This window comes from Ochotona princeps, chromosome 10 (genome assembly GCF_030435755.1).
Source record: "Ochotona princeps isolate mOchPri1 chromosome 10, mOchPri1.hap1, whole genome shotgun sequence".
NCBI classification, from domain to species: Eukaryota; Metazoa; Chordata; class Mammalia; order Lagomorpha; family Ochotonidae; genus Ochotona; species Ochotona princeps.
The window spans coordinates 7,070,322-7,088,669 of NC_080841.1; the positions used below are offsets into that span (position 1 = coordinate 7,070,322).

The 18,348-nt window shown below is 43.0% G+C and overlaps 1 protein-coding gene across 1 annotated transcript in view; it reads left to right on the forward strand.

Annotated features, from left to right (window-relative positions):
- Window positions 1-18,348, forward strand: part of CDC73 (cell division cycle 73) — a 95,958-nt gene that overhangs the window by 13,661 nt on the left and 63,949 nt on the right. Inside the window, exons 4-7 of the mRNA XM_058668958.1 lie at window positions 2,581-2,643; window positions 2,731-2,783; window positions 6,849-6,937; window positions 14,359-14,575. Coding sequence (XP_058524941.1) covers window positions 2,581-2,643; window positions 2,731-2,783; window positions 6,849-6,937; window positions 14,359-14,575 — 422 coding nt within the window. The remainder of the gene's footprint in view (window positions 1-2,580; window positions 2,644-2,730; window positions 2,784-6,848; window positions 6,938-14,358; window positions 14,576-18,348) is intronic.

Genomic DNA, 18,348 nt, shown 5'->3' on the forward strand with positions numbered 1-18,348 from the left:
ATTGGAAGTGGAACTGCCAGGACATGAAGTGGTACCCATGTTGAATTACCAGCCCCTGTTTTCTCTGTGTGTAACACTGTGACAAGGGGCTGGTGCTGCAAGTGGGGGAAGCTGTGCCTAACCGTATTCCCCCCTCCCCTTTTTTTTAACTATGAATTGGTTTATCTGAAAGGCTGAGTTAGGGAGACCAAAAGATCTTCCCTTCTCTGCTCACTCCCCACGTGGCTGCAGTAGCCAGGCTGTTCCAAGTAGATGTCAGGAACCAGGAGATTCATCTGAGTCTCCACATGCTTGCAGACACTCACGTAGGTGGGCCAGGTCCCGCTATTTTCCCAGGCCATTTTATAGGGGCCTGAGTTGGAAGTGGTAGCTGTTTAGTTGCCCAATGGGATGAGGCCTTTATAGGTAAATGGATTAACACATCATGACACACACCTGTCCCAAGAACATATACTTAGATAGGAAGATGTAACATTTGAATATATTAATTCTTGGGGCTTGGCGCAGTAGCCTAGAGGCTCAGGTCCTCGCCTTGACGTGCCGGAATCCCATATGGACTCCGGTTAATATCCTGACAGCCCCAGTTCCCATCCAGCTCCCTGCTTGTGGCCTGGGAAAGCAGTCAAGGACGGCCCAAAGCCTTGGGACCCTGCACCCGCGTGGGAGACCCGGAAGAGGCTCCTGGTTTCGGACTGGCTCAGCTCTGGCCATTGCAGGCACTTGGGGAGTGAATCAGTGGATGGAAGATCTTCCTCTCTCTCTTTCCTCCTCTTTGTATTTCTGACTTTGCGATTAAAAAATAAAATAATACATCTTTTGGAAAAATATATTTGTGATATAATTTATGCCTTCACCATGATTTTAATAAAAATCCACATGTCCTGTGTTGAATAAGGGGTAGATTAGACATGTTCTAAAATTTACTTGATAAAACCAGTTCTCCTTAAACATTTGTAGAACAGAGATAAGATTACCCACTTGAGTTCAGAATTTTAAATAATAAAACCATAGTGATTTTAAAATTAGAATGAATATAGCAATAAAACAACTTTTTTATCTGTGATATAGAAGTACGTGTGTGAATTTAGCATGAGTGTAGACACATGTCAAATCAGTGGGAGGGCAAATGAGATTATTCAGTTGATATATTGATTCCAAGTAAGAAAGTTCTGTATTAACTAATTCACTGATTAATTTACTCTTTAAAGCCAGGAGCCTGGAACGCCATCTGGAGCTCCCACATGGAGGCAGGGCCCGATGCACTTCAGCCGTCTCCCTTCCCAGGCACTTAGCAGCCACATGGATTGAAAGCAGATCAGCCAGGAAATGAGCCAGTGCTCTTCCGGGCCATTAGCACCCCACTACGCCATAGCAACAGACTGAGATATTTCTCTGTTTTTGATGACAAAAATGTGACAAACTGGGCAAAGCTTGTGTGACTCATGCTTCAGAAAAATGTTCCAACTCACTAATCCGTGAAGTTATCCTGAAACTATATGCATACAAGACTGATAACCAAATAGCTTACAGTTATGCAACGCAAAGAAAAGGTGATAGGATCACAGAAAAATGATTAGTTCAATTCGAAGTTAGACTATGCAGATGTAACATTATTTTAAAATCTGAGAAGCAAAAATGTGGAGGCTTGATAAATGTGGAGGCTAGGCTAGAAAGTAATACATACTCTGTTGTGTTGTTAATTGTGGCTGGAGTTGTGGCCTAGTGAGTTAACATGCTGTCTGTAGTGCCCGCATCCCTTAGGAGCACTGATTGAATTCCTGGCAGCTCCATTTGCAATCCTGCTTGTAGCCTGGAAAAGCAGCAGAAGATGGCCCAAGTGCTTGGGTCACTGCACCCATGGGGGAGACCTAGAAGACATTCCTAGCTTCTGGTTTTAGCCTGGCATGGCACCAGCCATTGTGGCTGTCTGAAGAGTAAACAATCTCTCTTTGTCTCTCTGTCTCCCCCTATCTGTGCAATTCTGACTTTCGAATATATAAATAAATCTTAAAAAAAAGTGACCAATTTCTGCCAGATAATTTCAGTAATTTTAAGCTAAATTATTAGAAATAGGGTAGTTGTTAATGAAATTCTTTTTACAGAGCTGCATTGAAAATTATTTTTAATTTAGGGAAGGAAATCACCATATGCAAATATGAAATATGGACCTGGCATGATGGTTCCATTGGGTAATCCTCCCCTTGCAAGCCGCAAGATCTCATTTGGGCAGTGGTTCATGTCCTGGCTGCTTCACTTCGCATCCAGCCCCTGCTTGTGGCCTGGGGAAACAGCAGAGGACGGCCCAAAGCCTTGGGACCCTGGACCTGTGTAGGAGACCTGGAAGAAGTTCTTTGCTCCTGGCTTCAGCTGGCCTCGACTCTGGTCATTGTTGCAATTTGAGCAGTGAACTAGCAGATGAAAGATCTTTCTGTCTCATTTTCTCTGTAAATCTGCCTTTCCAAAATAAAATAAAATAAAATAAAATAAAAGTATAACCAGCCTACAGCATTCTATTTGTAATGTGTATACTGTATTGGTCTAGACCCTGATGAGCTCATATGACTCTTTTTAACTCTTTAGCAACATCTGCAAGTATTGACCGAAGTGCCCCCCTGGAGATAGGGCTTCAGCGATCTACTCAAGGTATGGCTCGTCACGTTTTTATGCTGAAATCTAAAAGCCCATTCCTAAATCAAATGTTTATGTACTACTTTTTTTTTTTTCTTAAAGTCAAACGAGCTGCAGATGAAGTTCTGGCAGAAGCCAAGAAACCACGAATTGAGGTAATGGGACTTTAAAGGTGATTCACATTGTTACTCAGCTTGGGCTTGTGTAGTTAGCAGAAATCTTGTTTTGTGATAATCCTGCCAACTTTTCTCTCAAAGAAATTTTGTTGTGGAAAGAACACTTGGTCAATAAGTACCCTGAACTACAGTTTTAACTGTCTTATATATTTGAAAGTTAGAATTAAGAATGTGTTTTCCCTGATTTGTTTTGAAGCCCTGTCTGTGTAAGTTCTGGGAGGGTCACGTACTGTTACCTGCTTTTCTGTCGTCACTGATGAAAATACCGTGCTAGAGTAGAGGTCAGAAAATTTTCTGTGTAAATTACCAGAGAGCAAATATTTCAATTTTTTGGGTCATTTGGTCTCTGTTGCAGCTGTCTGTTTTCTGGTGCTGAGGGAGCCGTTGACATTGGGACTGTGCGTGTACAGATGGGACTGTCTTAGTAAAGCTGCCAAGTGGCTGGCTGGCTGGGATTGGCCTCCTCTAGCAGTAAGGTGGATCGGGGATTTGCTGGGCTCTTCAGATCTTTCAGCTTGAAGTGCTGGATGAAAATATTGACATTAGCTTCCAGGTCACTTGCAGCGTTTTATAACCAGCAAGTAGAATATGAATGTCAGGGAGGAAAGATTAGGGTAGAAGCCATGTAGAAAGCGTGGCTACTCTTAGAGAGCTGGTGTTTACCAGGAGATTGTGCTTACCAGCAAGCTACTATGTTTTGAAAATGGTCACAAGGATAGGTTTCGAGTATTCTCTCTGCACAGAACAGTTAGGTGCGATAATGCTCATGCTGATTAGCCTGAACTGTTGTAGAATGTGTATATTTCAGAACATCAAGTGACACAAAGTTTTTAGTAGACAAGTATGTTTCATAAAGTAATGAAACCGTAGAGATTTAACTGTGATTTATGGTATTTATGTGAAACTTATGGTAAGCAGTTACACATAAAACTGCCCAAAAGGAAGAATAATCCACTAGACCCATGCTTAACATCTGAGAAATGACCACAGTGGTCATTCGTAAGTAAAAAGCCATAAGAAAAAAAAAAACACATGTAATCATCATTGATGTTAATTACCATTGCTAGGAACTGTTAGTCTGTATTTCAGGCTCCTAACAGATAACTGTGCTGTGGGTGTTTCACACTTCTGTCTTGCTGCGTAAACAGTGTGTCTGCACTCACACGGGGGTGATTGTTGAGGGACCGGGCTGGTTAGTAAGGACATGCAGTGGAAACAGGGACAACATTTGGCAAATGGTATAATTTCAATTCTGAGACATGAATCTGAAAAATGGTGGTTGTGATAATTCTCTGTTAGTGCTCTGTTAAATGATGTTCCTTATGTGTCTTAATTGCTATAATCTTGAGCACACGTTCCTGACGTTGGTAGGATAGTACATGTCACCTGTGGGCAAACAGGCTCAATAAACAGGGAGCTTGCTGAGGTCCACAGAATCCGCCTTAGAACCCAGGAAGTCTGCCTCTTAGCCATTCCACTCAGCTGGGCACAAATTCTGTTTACAGTGAAACAGAATTTCCCAAATGCTCCTTGTTTGAAAGAAGGTTAGTTACTAATGAGGGTGTAAGTGAGTCTGGAACCTGAACAACACAGTCATCATCTGATTCTATGGAAGAAGTTGTCATTTCAGAAATGCTGATTTGCCAAGATTTCAGAAACTTGAAAAGTCAACATGAAGTGGCATAGAATTATTTCCAGGTCATCTACAGAAATAAAATTTGCAGTATCAACAGCTGTCTTCATTATATGAAGAATTTTCAGTTCTGTGTAGAAGAGCAGTTAAGCACTCTGCTAGATTGGAATAGCATTGTGTTTATTTTTAATAATATTTTACTTGACAGACAGTTACAGAGAGTGGGGATAGAGTCAGGAAAGAGACGGATTTGATTATAGATTGAAATCTAGAGATTAATATTCCATCCCCTGGTTCCCATCCTCATGTGGCCACAGCAGTTTAGGCTGGGGCTGGGGTTGAAGCCAAAGCCAGCTTTATCTGGGTCTCTGACATGGGTGGCAGGGAACACAAGTACTTCCATTGCTTTTGCTAGGTGTATTTACAGGGATCTGGATCTGAAATGAAGCAACCAGGATTTGAACCCATGCTCAGTATAGGATGTTTGTGCTCACAGTTGTAGAATTAGCTTGCTGTGCCATTGCACTGGCCTTAGCATCTTTATTGAAAGGAGGTATTGAGCTAAATCAGTTTTTGAATTGTATGTGTGTATGTTTAAGATTCACTTATTTTTATTGGAAAAGCAGATTTACGGGGAGTAGGGGAGACGGAGAAAAAGATCTCTGTCCACTGGTCCACTGTCCAAGTGGCAGTAGCAGCTTGGAGCTGGGCTGATTCAAAGCCAGGAGCCAGGAGCTTCTTCCAGGTCTCCTGCACAGGTGCTGGCTCCTAAGACTTTGGGCCATCCTCAACTGCTTTCCTAGACCACAAACAGGAATCTGAAATGGAAGTGGAGAAGCTGGGATATGAATTGGCACCCATATGGAACCCTGGCGCGTGCAAGGCGAGAATGTAGTCACGAGGCTACTGCGCCAGGGCCTTGTTGTTTTGTTCTTTAAAGATTTATTTATTTATTTTTATTGGAAAGCCGGATATACAGAGAGGAGGAGAGACAGGGAGGAAAATCTTCCATCCTCTGATTCACCCCCAAGCGGCCGCAATGGCTGGTGCTGCACCAATCTGAAGTTGGGAGCCAGGAGCTCTTCCGGGTCTCCCACACGGGTGCAGGGTCCCAAGGCTTTGGGCCGTCCTCGACTGCTTTCCCAGGCCACAAGCAGGGAGCTGGATGGGAAGTGGAGCTGCCGGGATTAGAACCGGTGCCCATATGGGATCCCGGCGTTCAAGGCGAGGATTTGAGCCTCTAGGCCACCACGCAGGGCCCTGTTGTTTTGTTCTTAAGCAAACACTTTTTAGACTAAATTTTCCTGAAAACCTAATATAAATAATCCAGGTGAAAGATAAGTACCTAGGTTGACAAAAATCTAGGTGGCTCTTACTTGACCCTGGTTGCAAACTTGTAATGTAATGAAAAACATGGTTTGAAAATCATGTAAGATTCAGTTCTAGAGTTTTCATGTGTGCTGATGGATTTGAGACCTGTGTCAACAAATAGGAACAAAAAATGTAGCTCTTATTCCAGTGTAATGAAGATGTGTACAAAATTTGCAAAGAAAAGGGATTTGTGTTCTAAGTAAAAATAGTTATGGAATATTATGTGAAGAACACTTACTAATCGTACGAGAAAACAAGATGATGGTGTTGTGTAGTGGGTGAAGCTGCTTCCTTCTGTGCTTGTGTCCCATTTGGGATGTGTTCAGCTATTCCACTTCTGATCCAGCTTGCTGGCACTGGCCTAGAAAAGCAGTGTCATATGGTCCCAGTGCTTCACTTCTGCTTAGGGCACCGACCTTTGGACACCCTGATGAAGCTGCTGGCTTTGGCGTGGTCTGTCTTGGCTGTTGTGGGCTTCAGGGGAGTTGGTCAGTAGATGGAAGATATGTCTGTCCCCGACTCTTTGTCCATCTGTCTACAACTCGTTCAAAAAAATAAATTAAAAAAAGAATGAATGACTAGGCAGGGTGTTTTAGGGGAAAGCTTACGAGATGTCCCTGACTTAGGATGGTTCAGCCTGGGATTTCAGACTTTATGGTAATGGGAAAGTGACATGTAGTCAGTAGGAACTGTTTTACTTTCTATAGAGTAATCAGTACATTCCATGATCTGTTGACCATAGCGATGCAGACTTCGGGTTGGAGGATTTTGGGTGATTGTGAATCAGCAAGGTAGGTGTTCTTAGTGCGTTTCCAGCTTTCAGAGGAGGTACAACCCCATTATGATGTTGAGTAGCAAGACTTAGTTCTGTGTAGCATGAGCCAGTGTATACTTACCATTGTTGTCTTTACATAACAAAATAGTTTTATGATTGGTATGAAAACAGTAATTGTTAGAGCTGTGTAGATGGGTATTTTTGTAAGGCGATGTTAAATATCCGTAAATAAAATTTGAAAATACTAACCAGTCATCATTTCCAGGATGAAGAATGTGTGCGTCTTGATAAAGAGAGACTGGCTGCCCGTTTGGAGGGTCATAAAGAGGGCATTGTACAGACGGAACAGATTAGGTAAGGATTTCTTCAGTAGAAAGTGGGTTGTTCAGGTGTTTGTAAACGTGTATAAGAAATGGGCTATTAGGGCCTGGCGCGATAGTGTAGTGGTTGAAGTCTTCGCCTTGAACATGCTGGGATCCCATATGGGCGCCGGTTCTAATCCCGGCAGCTCCACTTCCCATCCAGCTCCCTGCTTGTGGCCTGGGAAAGCAGTCGAGGATGATGAAAGTCTTTGAACCCTGCACCCGTGTGGGAGACCTGGAGGAAAGAAGCTCTGGGCTCCTGGCTTCGGATTGGCTTAGCTCCAGACGTTGCGGCCTCTTGGGGAGTGAATCAGAGGATGGAAGATCTTCCTCTCTGTCTCTCCTCCTCTCTGTATATCCGCCTTTCCAATAAAAACAGATAAATAAATAAATTAATAAATTAATAAATTAAGAGCAAAAGAAATAGGTTATTAAAGTGTTCTCTACACTTCACTTTGATCTTCCATTCATTATATGCCCTTGTGCAAGGAAGTTTAGAAGCACAGATTGCTTGTATTTTTTTTTTTTAAGATTCATTTATTTTTTCTGGAAAGGCAGATTTACAGAAAAATGGAGAGACCAAGAGAAAGTGCTTCCATCTGCTGGTTCACTCCCCAGATGTCCAACACAGCTGGAGCGGAGCCCATCTGATGCCAGGAGCTTCTTCTGTGTCTCTCACATTAGTGCAGGATCCCAGAGTTTGATGGGCTATGCTCTGCTTGCCCAGGCCATGAGCAGGGAGCTGGATGGGCAACGGAGCAGCTAGGACATGAACCTGCACCCATATAGAATGCCAGCACTTGCTGGATAGAGGATTAGCTCATTGAGCCTTTGCACAGGGCCTCATTGCTTGTACTTTCAAGGCTCTGTGCCCTGTGTTCCCCTGCACGTATGAAGAGTTTATGGTTCCTCCAAGTCCTTTAGAGAAAAAAAGGAGTAGTGGCATATAACTTAACCACGTCCTCCCATGTATTTTAAATATGCATGTCACTTATGTTTATAAGACCTAATACCAAATTAAGTGCTTTGAGTGGGTGTTACACTATACAGTTTAGGGAGTAAAGACAAGAAGGAAAGTCTGTAATTGTGCAGTGCAGAGACACTTCTTATCTAAAATGTCTATTATTTATTTGAAAGGCAGGAAGAGATAGATTTTCCATTTACTGGTTTGTTCTCCTGATGCCCACAAGAGCAAGGTCTGTGCCAGGCTGAGAGCAAGAGCCCAGAAGTCAGTCCAGACCTGCCCTGTGGGGACAGAGCCCTGGGTGCTTGAGTCTGTGTACACTTGACAGGTGAAGCCGACTCAACTCATGCTTCCCAGTAGGAGATGCAGGTGTCCCAGGACTCTGCGTAATTTTGTGTCAACTGCCGTCCCCCCCTCACCCCAGCTCAGCCAGCGTTTTTTTTTTTTTTTCTGAACCTGCAGTTTTCTGAACGTGTCTGAAACCTGTGGGTGTAGAGGGCTAACTAACTGTACATGTGGCTGTGGTTTATGATACAAGGACATTTGGAAGCCATTGCGCTTAGCATGCGTTCTGGAAAGCCATCATATTGTGCCTGTTACCACATTGAGTTTTCTAGACTATTACTTGATAACCTAATTTATTTATATTATCAGATAATGTCTTTTTGATCAGCAAGCTTTTTCTGGAAAATACCATGTTCGTTCAACTTCCTGTGCCTGCTGATACCATTTCCATGGGTTCTGCATCTATCAGTTCAGCTTATGGTGGATCAGAAATGTTCGGACAAGTAACTTTCATCTGTATTGAACATATATCTTCTTTAGAACAATGTAAGAGGTATTTATGTAGCATTCACGTTGTATTAGGCATTGTAAGGAACTTAGAGTTACTTTAAAGTACACATGAAGATGTGGGTAGACCATTTTATTCAGGGACCTTGAGCACCTGTGGGGGTCCTAGGACAGTCATACCCGTGCACAGAGGGATGACAGCTCAGTATTTCTGGCTTTGTACTGCTGTGGTCTTCTGGCAGAAGGCCAGCCATGGAGGCTGTGTTAGCGCCTGGTCATGAGTGAACTTGACCTGTGGCCCTTGTTTGCTGCATTGTCACTGTAATTAGGGTCACTTCATAGTATTTCTTTGATGTATTATGATCTTTGTTGAAGTTTTATCCAAACTTGGAATTTAATGCAGATTTTAAAAAGCTGTATTGATATATAATTGGTAGAAAGCTAACCTTACATATTTAAAGTATAACTGTTTAGGTTTCTACGTGGATTTATGCCTTGTACAATCATTATAATCAAGGTGTTAACTAAAACATCACGTCTTTAGATTCCTGTTGTACTCCCAGTCTCTGACTTGCACCTGTTCTCGCCTCCTCCTTGCCCAGGCAGCCGCTGACCTCAGGTGACAGCTGGTGTCTTTGTTCAGTGGAACTTTTTAGAGACTTATGCTATTGGCTGTATCAGTAATTGATTCTTTGCATTTCCCTGAGTTTAGAAATGAATTTTCGGTTTCCATGTAAAACCAAGCTAGAACTTTGAGATTGAATTGAATTTATAGACCAGTTTGGGGAGAACTAACGATTGTAACATTCTGAAGGGTAAATAAAATATAGTTCTCTGTTGGTTAGCAGAGGGATACTTCGTTTTTTAATTTCTCTCAGCACTGCTTTATAATTATTGCATAATATTAGACCTTTTAGTCATACTTGCAAGCCTTTTCTATTTTAATTCTATTGGTTTTTTTTAAGATTTATTTTTATTGGAAAGGTGGATATACAGAAGAGGAGAGACAAGAGAGGAAGATCTTCTGTCCTCTGATTCACTCCCAAGCGGCCTCAACGGCCGGAGCTAAGCCAATCCGAAGCCAGGAGCCCAGAGCTTCTTTCCTCCAGGTCTCCCACACGGGTGCAGGGTCCCAAGGCTTTGGGTCTTCCTGGACTGCTTTTCCTAGGCCACAAGCAGGGAGCTGGATGGGAAGTGGAGTTGCTGGGATTAGAACCGGCTGCCATATGGGAGCCCGGCACATGCAAGGTGAAGACTTTAACCATTACACTATCGTGCTGGGCCCTATTTTAATTCTATTGTAACAGGTATTTTAAAATGCCAGTTCCTGATTGTTTATCTCTTTTATAGAAATAACAGTTGATTTCCATATATTGTATTCAATGATCATGATAAACTCATTTCTGAACTGGATAGCTGGGTTCATTCTTCCCCTCCCTTTTATGTATGTATGCATGTGAAAGACACAGTGAGAGCGCGGGTGGGGGGACATAGAGCATGGTCTCACCCTGGCTGAGGTCCCGCATGGCTGCAGTGGCCACTGAAAGACACAGTGAGTTAGAGTGGGGAGTCACAGAGCGTGGTCTCACCCTGGTTGAGGTCCCGCATGGCTGCGGTGGCCGTGGTTTGGCCAGACTGGAGCCAGGAGAGGCTGCTGTTCCGTGTGGGTCTGCACATGGCAGGCAGGGGCCCAGGGTCTCTGGGCTGCCAACTTTGCTTTCCCAGATCCATGAGGATGAAGTCCGACTGGAGGCAGCACCTGGCCGTGGGATGTCAGAGTGGCAAGCTGCAGCTCAGGGGGCTTAGGCTGCAGTAGCCCCTCTGCCGTGGCACCTTTTACTTTCTGTATCTGTAAGCACTGCTCTGTTGTCTGATTCAGTGTTCAGTGGAAACAGAGATTTTAGATATTCTTTTGTTCGAAGTGTTATTGGGAAAGCATCGTCTTTTATCATTATGTGATGTAGCTGTTTGGAGTAATATATTTGAGGTGAAGGAACTCTCCCTTACTGTAGTCCTAGTTTGCCGAGTACCCTTTTTTCAATCAAAAATGAATCTTAGACATTGCTGAATTCTTTTTCTAATTCCATTGGAATGATAATAAGCTTCTATTTTTTATTAAGATGAATCTAAAACAGGTTTGAGAGTTGCTTTATGTAGCTAACATTCTGTTTTGAAGTTTATCTTGGATAATATCTCTTGGTATCCAAGTCTAGGTTGTATTTTTAGCCTCTCGCATTGTAGTTCTTATCCTTGAAAGTTTGTTTTTCACTTTTAAGAAAGAAGTCTTTTAACTTTGTGGACATGGAGTGTGGTTACGTTAAGCTGTCTCTGAGTTGACCCGTCCCTCCTTGTCACTTCTGTTTTTCTAATTCTCTGCAGGCTTCTTCATCTAGCCTTGGATACTAGACATTATGTAGTTTATTGTTGCAGTGCATTTTTGTATTTTTCCAAATGTGTGTTCTGGGACACAGTTTAATCGCTTAGAAACTGCTCTCTGGTGTTGGCTTTAAGATTGGAATAATGAGTGGTCAGTTAGTGTATTTAGTTCCCACTGCTTAGCAGCACAGTTCTGAATATGCTTCCTGATGCCCCAGGAATAGGAGTCCTGTATCAGGCACTGCTCAGTGTGTGGGTGCTGGGTGTTGCATCAATTCCCTTAGCTTCTGCTGTTACCCAGCCTTAACTAGTTTTGCTGTTGTTACTCAGGCTTAACTAGTTCCTCACCCTATGTGCTAATCACTATTCTGCTGGATTACTCTGGGAATTCTTTTTTTTTTTAATATTTATTTATTTTTCATTGGAAAGTCAGATATATAGAGAGGAAGACCTCCTGTCAGCTGTTTCACTCCCCAAGTGGCCATAACGGCTGGAGTTGAACCAGTCTGAAGCCAGGAGCCAGATACTGCTCTGAGTCTCCCATGTTGGTGCAGGGTCCCAAGTCCCTGGGCCATCCTCTGCTGGTTTCCCAGGCTGCAGGCAGGGAGCTGGAAGGGAAGTAGAACAGCCGGGCTATGAACCGGCACCCATATTGGAGCCTGGCATGTGCAAGGTGAGGACTTTAGCCATTAGTGTGTTTTGGCCTGTGAATTCCAGCCACCGAGGCCTTGCTGTGATTTCCACTCTGTTTCCTCACATGAGGACTCCTCTGAGTCTTCCCAGACTGCCTTCTGATGCCCTGTCTTGGAAGCTGTCCAGGCAGTAACGGGGGGAGGGGGAAGGCAGCACAGGGCTGACCCTGTTGGTTTCTCATTTGACATCTAGACCCTCTTAGACCATCATGCCTTGTGGTTTTCATGAGTTATCTCAGATTTTCCTGCTTAATGTGGCGGGAAGTAAAGAGTCCAGTTACGCAGAGTGATGCAGGCTGGTTACAGTTCAGAAGAGTATTTGAACTTGTAGGTTTTAGGGAATGTAGCACAATGTTGTACAAAATGAGTCAAATATGACCAGATGCATATTTAGCATGTGTGATAAAGTGTCTTCCTACCTAATCTAAATATAATTAGTTCACTGTATAATACTGTTGTATTTAAACCTGCAGGAATTTCTGTCCTTTATGCAATTCTGTGTAAAGTTATTTCAGGATTTTAATCTTGTGAATAAAGTGATATTTTTATCTACTGTTCTTTTTTCTCTTATAAAAAAGGTTTTTTTTTTTTAAATTTCTCTTAAAAATCTGTTAGGTCTTTTTTTTTTAAGTATGCAACCTACATTAACAAAAATGTAATACAAAAAGCATTAGTAGAACTAAAAAGATACACTTCATAATGATAAGGTTTCAATTATCCAGAAAGATACAATTCTAAATTTAAAATATGTATAAAACCAAAGATTCAAAATGCTTAATGCGAAATTAGTGTCACCGTGGGACAAATTCATAGTTAGTTTGCAGTGGCACACACGCTTCTTTATCTGATAAAAGACAAAAAATGCTGTTAGTATATAGAGAACTTAAAAACACAGTTAAATAAGATTAGTTTATAGACTGGAAGGAAATACGAGTTCTTCTCCAAATGTCAAATATATTTCATCTAATAAATTCATTTTATTTCTGATGGTGTTTCCATAGTTCAGAAGGATCAACCGGTTAGAGTGGGGAGTGTTGAAGATTGGGGGAAATCGATGAGAACTGTTTCCAGTCTCTTCTTTTCTTCCTGTATCTGGGGAGAGTGGGAGAGAGTGAGAGAGAGCCGCCTCGAGCAGCCCAGCCGCACCAGGACCAGAGATGGTAAATGGCTGCCTGACGTCATCCCAGGGTCCTCAGTAGGGAGCATGTTCTGAGGATACTGCTAAAGTGGTTTACCTAGTTCTGAGATGTTGTATGTTTCTCTGCTCCAAGGTTTAAGAAATCCCCGCGAGGTCCATTGGTCGACATAGTCTGCCTTGGAGTCTTGATTTGCCTGGATACTCATTGTCCAAGCTTGTGCAGGAGAGCTCTCCAATTTGTTCTGTGCTCCTTGGTATTAGACAGCATCTGCCGTCTTTAGCATGTGGGCGTGCCGTCTGCTGCACAGGCTTCAAGGGGACCAGTTCTGACACATGCACTCCAGGCTCAGATGACCGATCCTGTGATTTTCCCCGTGGTTGGAGTTCTGAATCCCGTGGACCAGTTGGGGGAAGTTCGCCCAAGGAAACCTTGCTATTAGTGACCTTAGACCCGACTCCTCTGTGTGCCAGACAATGCGGGGTTTGGCTCAGTCCGTCCCCCCACTTCAGCCTACATTCATGCCATTGGTTGCAGTTACTGGGTCAGTTCTGTCTCCAGCCACATCTCATATCTTTTACGCAATCCCGTGGATGCTGTGGTCCAGCCCATCCCTGCCCACCACACACACCAGCAGGAACTGCAGCCCTGTTGGAGCAATTCACAGTAACCCCCACCAGTCCTGCCCCCAGCCCTGGTTCCTGTGCATTCCTGTGCATTCCGGGGCAACAGATTGGTCCAGTCTGTTCCATGTCCCATTTGGCTCTTGTACACATGAATATATACGGCCTAGCTCATCCTAACCAGCCCCGTTTTCCAACCCACACTCATGCCGGTGGGTGTCATTGCCTGTCCAGCCTGGTTCACCCCCAGCTCAGCAGACCAGCCCCGTTTTCCAACCCACACTCATGCTGGTGGGTGTCATTGCCTGTCCAGCCTGGTTCACCCCCAGCCCAGCAGAGGGGGTCTTTAGATTCTTCTTGTGTTATATGGAATCCTCTGTCACCTATGTGATACATACTTAGATAAGTTTCAAGGAACAGGAATCTCGTATTTCTCCCATGCCTTCTTACCAGCTGGCCTCTGTTTGTGTTTAATTTTTATAATAGGTGAAGGTTAACTAAAAAGTCTCAGAAAAATGGAAAGAAGACACACCTGTATTAATAAGTTCCTGCTCTTTTGGAGGGGCAGATGAAAACATACTTTGTTGCATTGATTATTCTAAAAGTTAGTACTGGGTTAATACCTACATGCACCATTCTTTACCTTCTTTATCTGTTAAAATCTTTTGTGATTACAGACTACCAGCTATATCAGCTTTATACTTAGGAAGAAGATCTTAATATTGCTACTCAAAATGTTTTTTTACTAAAAACTTGGAAATGTAATAAAATGTTTGTGATGTGTTCAAGAAATCTTTGCTTTCAAAATTTAAAAAAGAATTTGCTTTTAGGTCTTTGTCTGAAGCCATGTCAGTGGAAAAAATTGCTGCAATCAAAGCCAAAATTATGGCTAAGAAGCGGTCTACTATCAAGACCGACCTGGATGATGATATCACCGCCCTTAAGCAGAGGAGCTTTGTAGATGCTGAGGTAGATGTGACCCGGGATATTGTCAGCAGGGAGAGAGTGTGGAGGACACGGACGACCATCTTACAGAGCACAGGAAAGGTAACAGTGCTTTACTCATTGGTTAGAGTGCTGTGCGCATGTGTTTAATCCTGATTGGCTATGGAACTGCTGAAACTTTTTCGTTGGAAGGAAGCTTCTAGTGTTCACCCTTTGGAAGAACAGTAACAGTACAGATTTCTTAGTGGTTGTTCTTAAGAATACAGCGGGGCTGGGGCCTGCACTGGGCTCAGTGGGTGAAGGTGCTGCTTGTGGTGCTGGCACCCCATGAGCGTTGGTATGCATCCTGGCTCTGCTTCTCATCTGTCTCCTGCTGATGAAATTGGGAGATGGCCCAAGTGCTTGGGCCACTGTGGCCACATGGGAGACCTTGGAAGAGTCTGGCTCCAGGTGTTGTGGGTTTTGGGAGTAAACCAGTGGGTATAGGCCCTCTCTCCCAATTCCGTAACTGTTCCTTTCCTTTCCTTTTTTTGTTTTTTGAAAATTTATTTATTTTTATTGGAAAGGCAGATGTATAAAGAGGAGGAGAGACAGAGAGGAAGGTCTTCCCTCCGATGGTTCACTCCCCAAGCGGCCACAATGGCTGGAGCTGAGCCAATCCGAAGCCAGGAGCCAGGAGCTCTTCCAGGTCTCCCACACGGGTGTAGGGTCCAAAGCCTTTTCGTCATCCTTGACTGCTTTCCCAGGCCACAAGCAGGAAGCTGGATAGGAAGCAGGGCTGCCGGGATTAGAACCGGCACCCATATGGGATCCATGTGTGTACGAGGCAAGGACTTGTGACACTAGGCTACCATGCCAGGCCCTCAACTAAATCTTTAAAAAATTTTGTTTTGACTTGTTTTGCTAAGTACTTAAAGTTGAGTTTGAGAGTCATTCTTTACAGTTCTGTGAGTAAACTTCCATTTTTAAAATTTTCAGTAAAACAGGTTGTTACTCATTTTCAATGCCTGTTACAGGTAGCACTTTAATAATATTATAATTGACTTATTGAATCATCAGTTTTCATTATTATTGAGAATCTGAAACATGTAGCAGAGTAGTAAAATTAACTTTCAGTCATAAGTATTGAATTTCAACTAAGGAGAATTATTTCCTTTGGGCCCTAGGTGGCAGGATTGTACCATTTTTAAACTTAAGTGTTCCAGTTCATAATTGGAAAAATGTTTGGTGGCTAGGTTTGCCTTTATGAGCATTCATATTTAAAGAAACCCACAGTAGAAATTTTAGCTGGTAGTCCCTGTTTATACTAATTTTATCTAATTCATTTAAAAAATACTCTTAGGTTCCTACAGCTCAATGGATTTGGTAGAGACCTTGTTATTGACAGACAATGGGGCCTTCTTTTTCTCTTGAGCTTCAAGAACAAAAGACAGAATCAGAGTTCCATGAGAAATAGAAATTCTTTTTATGCACTTATGTTATTGCTATAAGTAGCCAAATGAAACAGCCTACATTTGTAATGTCATTTTGTGAAGAACTTTTTAAGCTTGGCATAAGTTAGTGTATATCTTAGACCATGTTGTGCTGCTTTAGCAATAGCACAAACTGGACATTTGATCAGTTTTTTATTTAATATATGGTTGTTTTTTCCCTTGATACAGATTTACCTGCATGGGGTCTCATCCCTTCTCCTCCTTCCAACCTATAGCCCTCTCGTTATTTTTCCCTTATTACTACAGTCATTCATTTCGTTGTTAAATGTATCATTGTGTATATAAAATACATTATAAATGTAGGAAGAGGAAGAAAATAAAACAACAAAAGTATAATTAAAAATAGTAGTAGGGTCCCTACATGCTAACTTAATTGGCTGATCATCCCCTTGTAAGCTCCGGGATCCCATATAGGTGCTGGTTCATGTCCTGGTGGCTTGATTTCACATCCATCTCCCTGCTTATGGCCTGGGAAAGTAGTGGAAGACAGTCCAGAGCCTGCACAAGCTATGTTGGACCCGAGTGAGCCATAGCTTCCATCTCCTGGTTTGCTTCCTGTATGGTTGTGATGGCTGAGTCTGGGCCAGCCTGAAGCTTGGAGCTGAGAACTTTATCCAGCTCTCTGACATTGGTGGCAGGAGCCTGGGTGCTTGGCCCAGCTCACTGCCTTCACAGGACCATTAGGAGGATGCCAGATCAGCAGCTACTTGGATGTGATATTCTTGCCTTGAAAGCGTGCCTTAATCTTGCTGTGCCACCATGCCAGGTCCAGCTTTGGATTCATAAAGCCTCATGGGATGAGTCTTTTATAAATGATGGTATGAAGAAATACAACTTTGGGCCTGTGCTGGGGATAGGTGGGTTAAGCTGCTGCTGGCAGTCCACATTGTGCTGTTTCAAGACCTGGCTGCTTCACTTCCTGTGAAGCCCCCTGCTAATGCACCTGGGGAAGCAGTGGAAGTGGGCCCGAGTGCTTGGTCCTGTAGTGGTGCACGCTCCTGGCTTAGCGCCGGCCCAGCCCCAGCTGCTGCCAGCCATTTGGGGAGTGAACTGGCCGTGGAAGGTTTCTCTGTCTTTCCCACATCCCTCCCTCCCCCATAACTCTGCCTTTCTAATAAATAAGATACTTAGCTTGTTGATGTTATATAAGACAACATATTAATATTTAGAAAGTGGGCTGAATTCAGTGGTTGATATTATGCAAATAACTCATGAATGTGGTTAGAAAAAAGTTGATTACAAGTGCAGAAAAGACCAGACCAGTAGATTTAAAAGTAGTAACACAAAAAGTTTATGGGTGTGGTTCCACATTACAGTAACCATTGAAAGAGACATTTTATTGCATTTTGGTGTGTATCAAAGAAAGATCTCTGTAATTATGTGAGACACTGTTAAATACTCCTCCTACCAGCTATCTATGTGAAGTTGTTTTTTTCTTTGCATTCTTGGATTGGATAGAATAATACAACAGATATTAGAAGTAGGAACAACTATGGGGATGTAGCTGTCTTCTAGTAACTCAGGCATTGGGGCCTGGTGTGGTGGCCTGGCAGCTGAAGTCCTCACCTTGCACGCCCCCAGGATCCCATATGGGCACCAGTTCTAATCCCGGCAGCTCCATTTCCCATCCAGCTCCCTGCTTGTGGCCTGGGAAAGCAGTCGAGGACGACCCAAAGCCTTGAGACCCTGCACCCACATGGGAGACATGGAAGAAGCTCCTGGCTTTGGATTGGCACAGTTTGGCCGTTGCAGTCACTTGGGGAGTGAATCATCAGACAGAAGATCTTCTTTTCTGTCTCTCCTCTCTGTATATCTGATTTTCCAGTAAAAATAAATCTTTCAAAAAAAAAAAAAAAACACTCACCTGTTAGGAAAACTTACAAAACTTTTAAAATTTTCTTATTTACGTAGTTGAAAGGGATAGACGCCTGTGTGGGCCCCTGATTAGGGTAGGGAGATCAGGGGGGCAGGTGTCTGAGGTTACCCCCCACTCCATAGCGAAGGAAATGGAGGGAGCCACTCCTTGCTGTCAAACTATGTTAGCACCCGGTAGTAGATGGCGGCGTGGCTTTGACATTAGAGACCACAACATGGGAAGAGTGGAGGGTGTTGCTTGAGTGGTTTTTGGTAGTTATGAGAAATTATTGGAACCCTATTGACTATGGATGATTTATTTACTGTAACCTTGGTTTTGTGTTTGAATAGACATTGAAGAAGAGTAACTTTGTCGTTAGCTATGTGGTTTAACTAAAAGGGAAATATTGTAACACTATGTTCATAATCAGTCTCCGCATCAGCTTCCCAGTCATAGCTGGCTTTCTGTTTTTTTTTTTTTTTTTTTTTTACTGAAATGTGTGTTGCCTTATTATGATATAGTAAGAG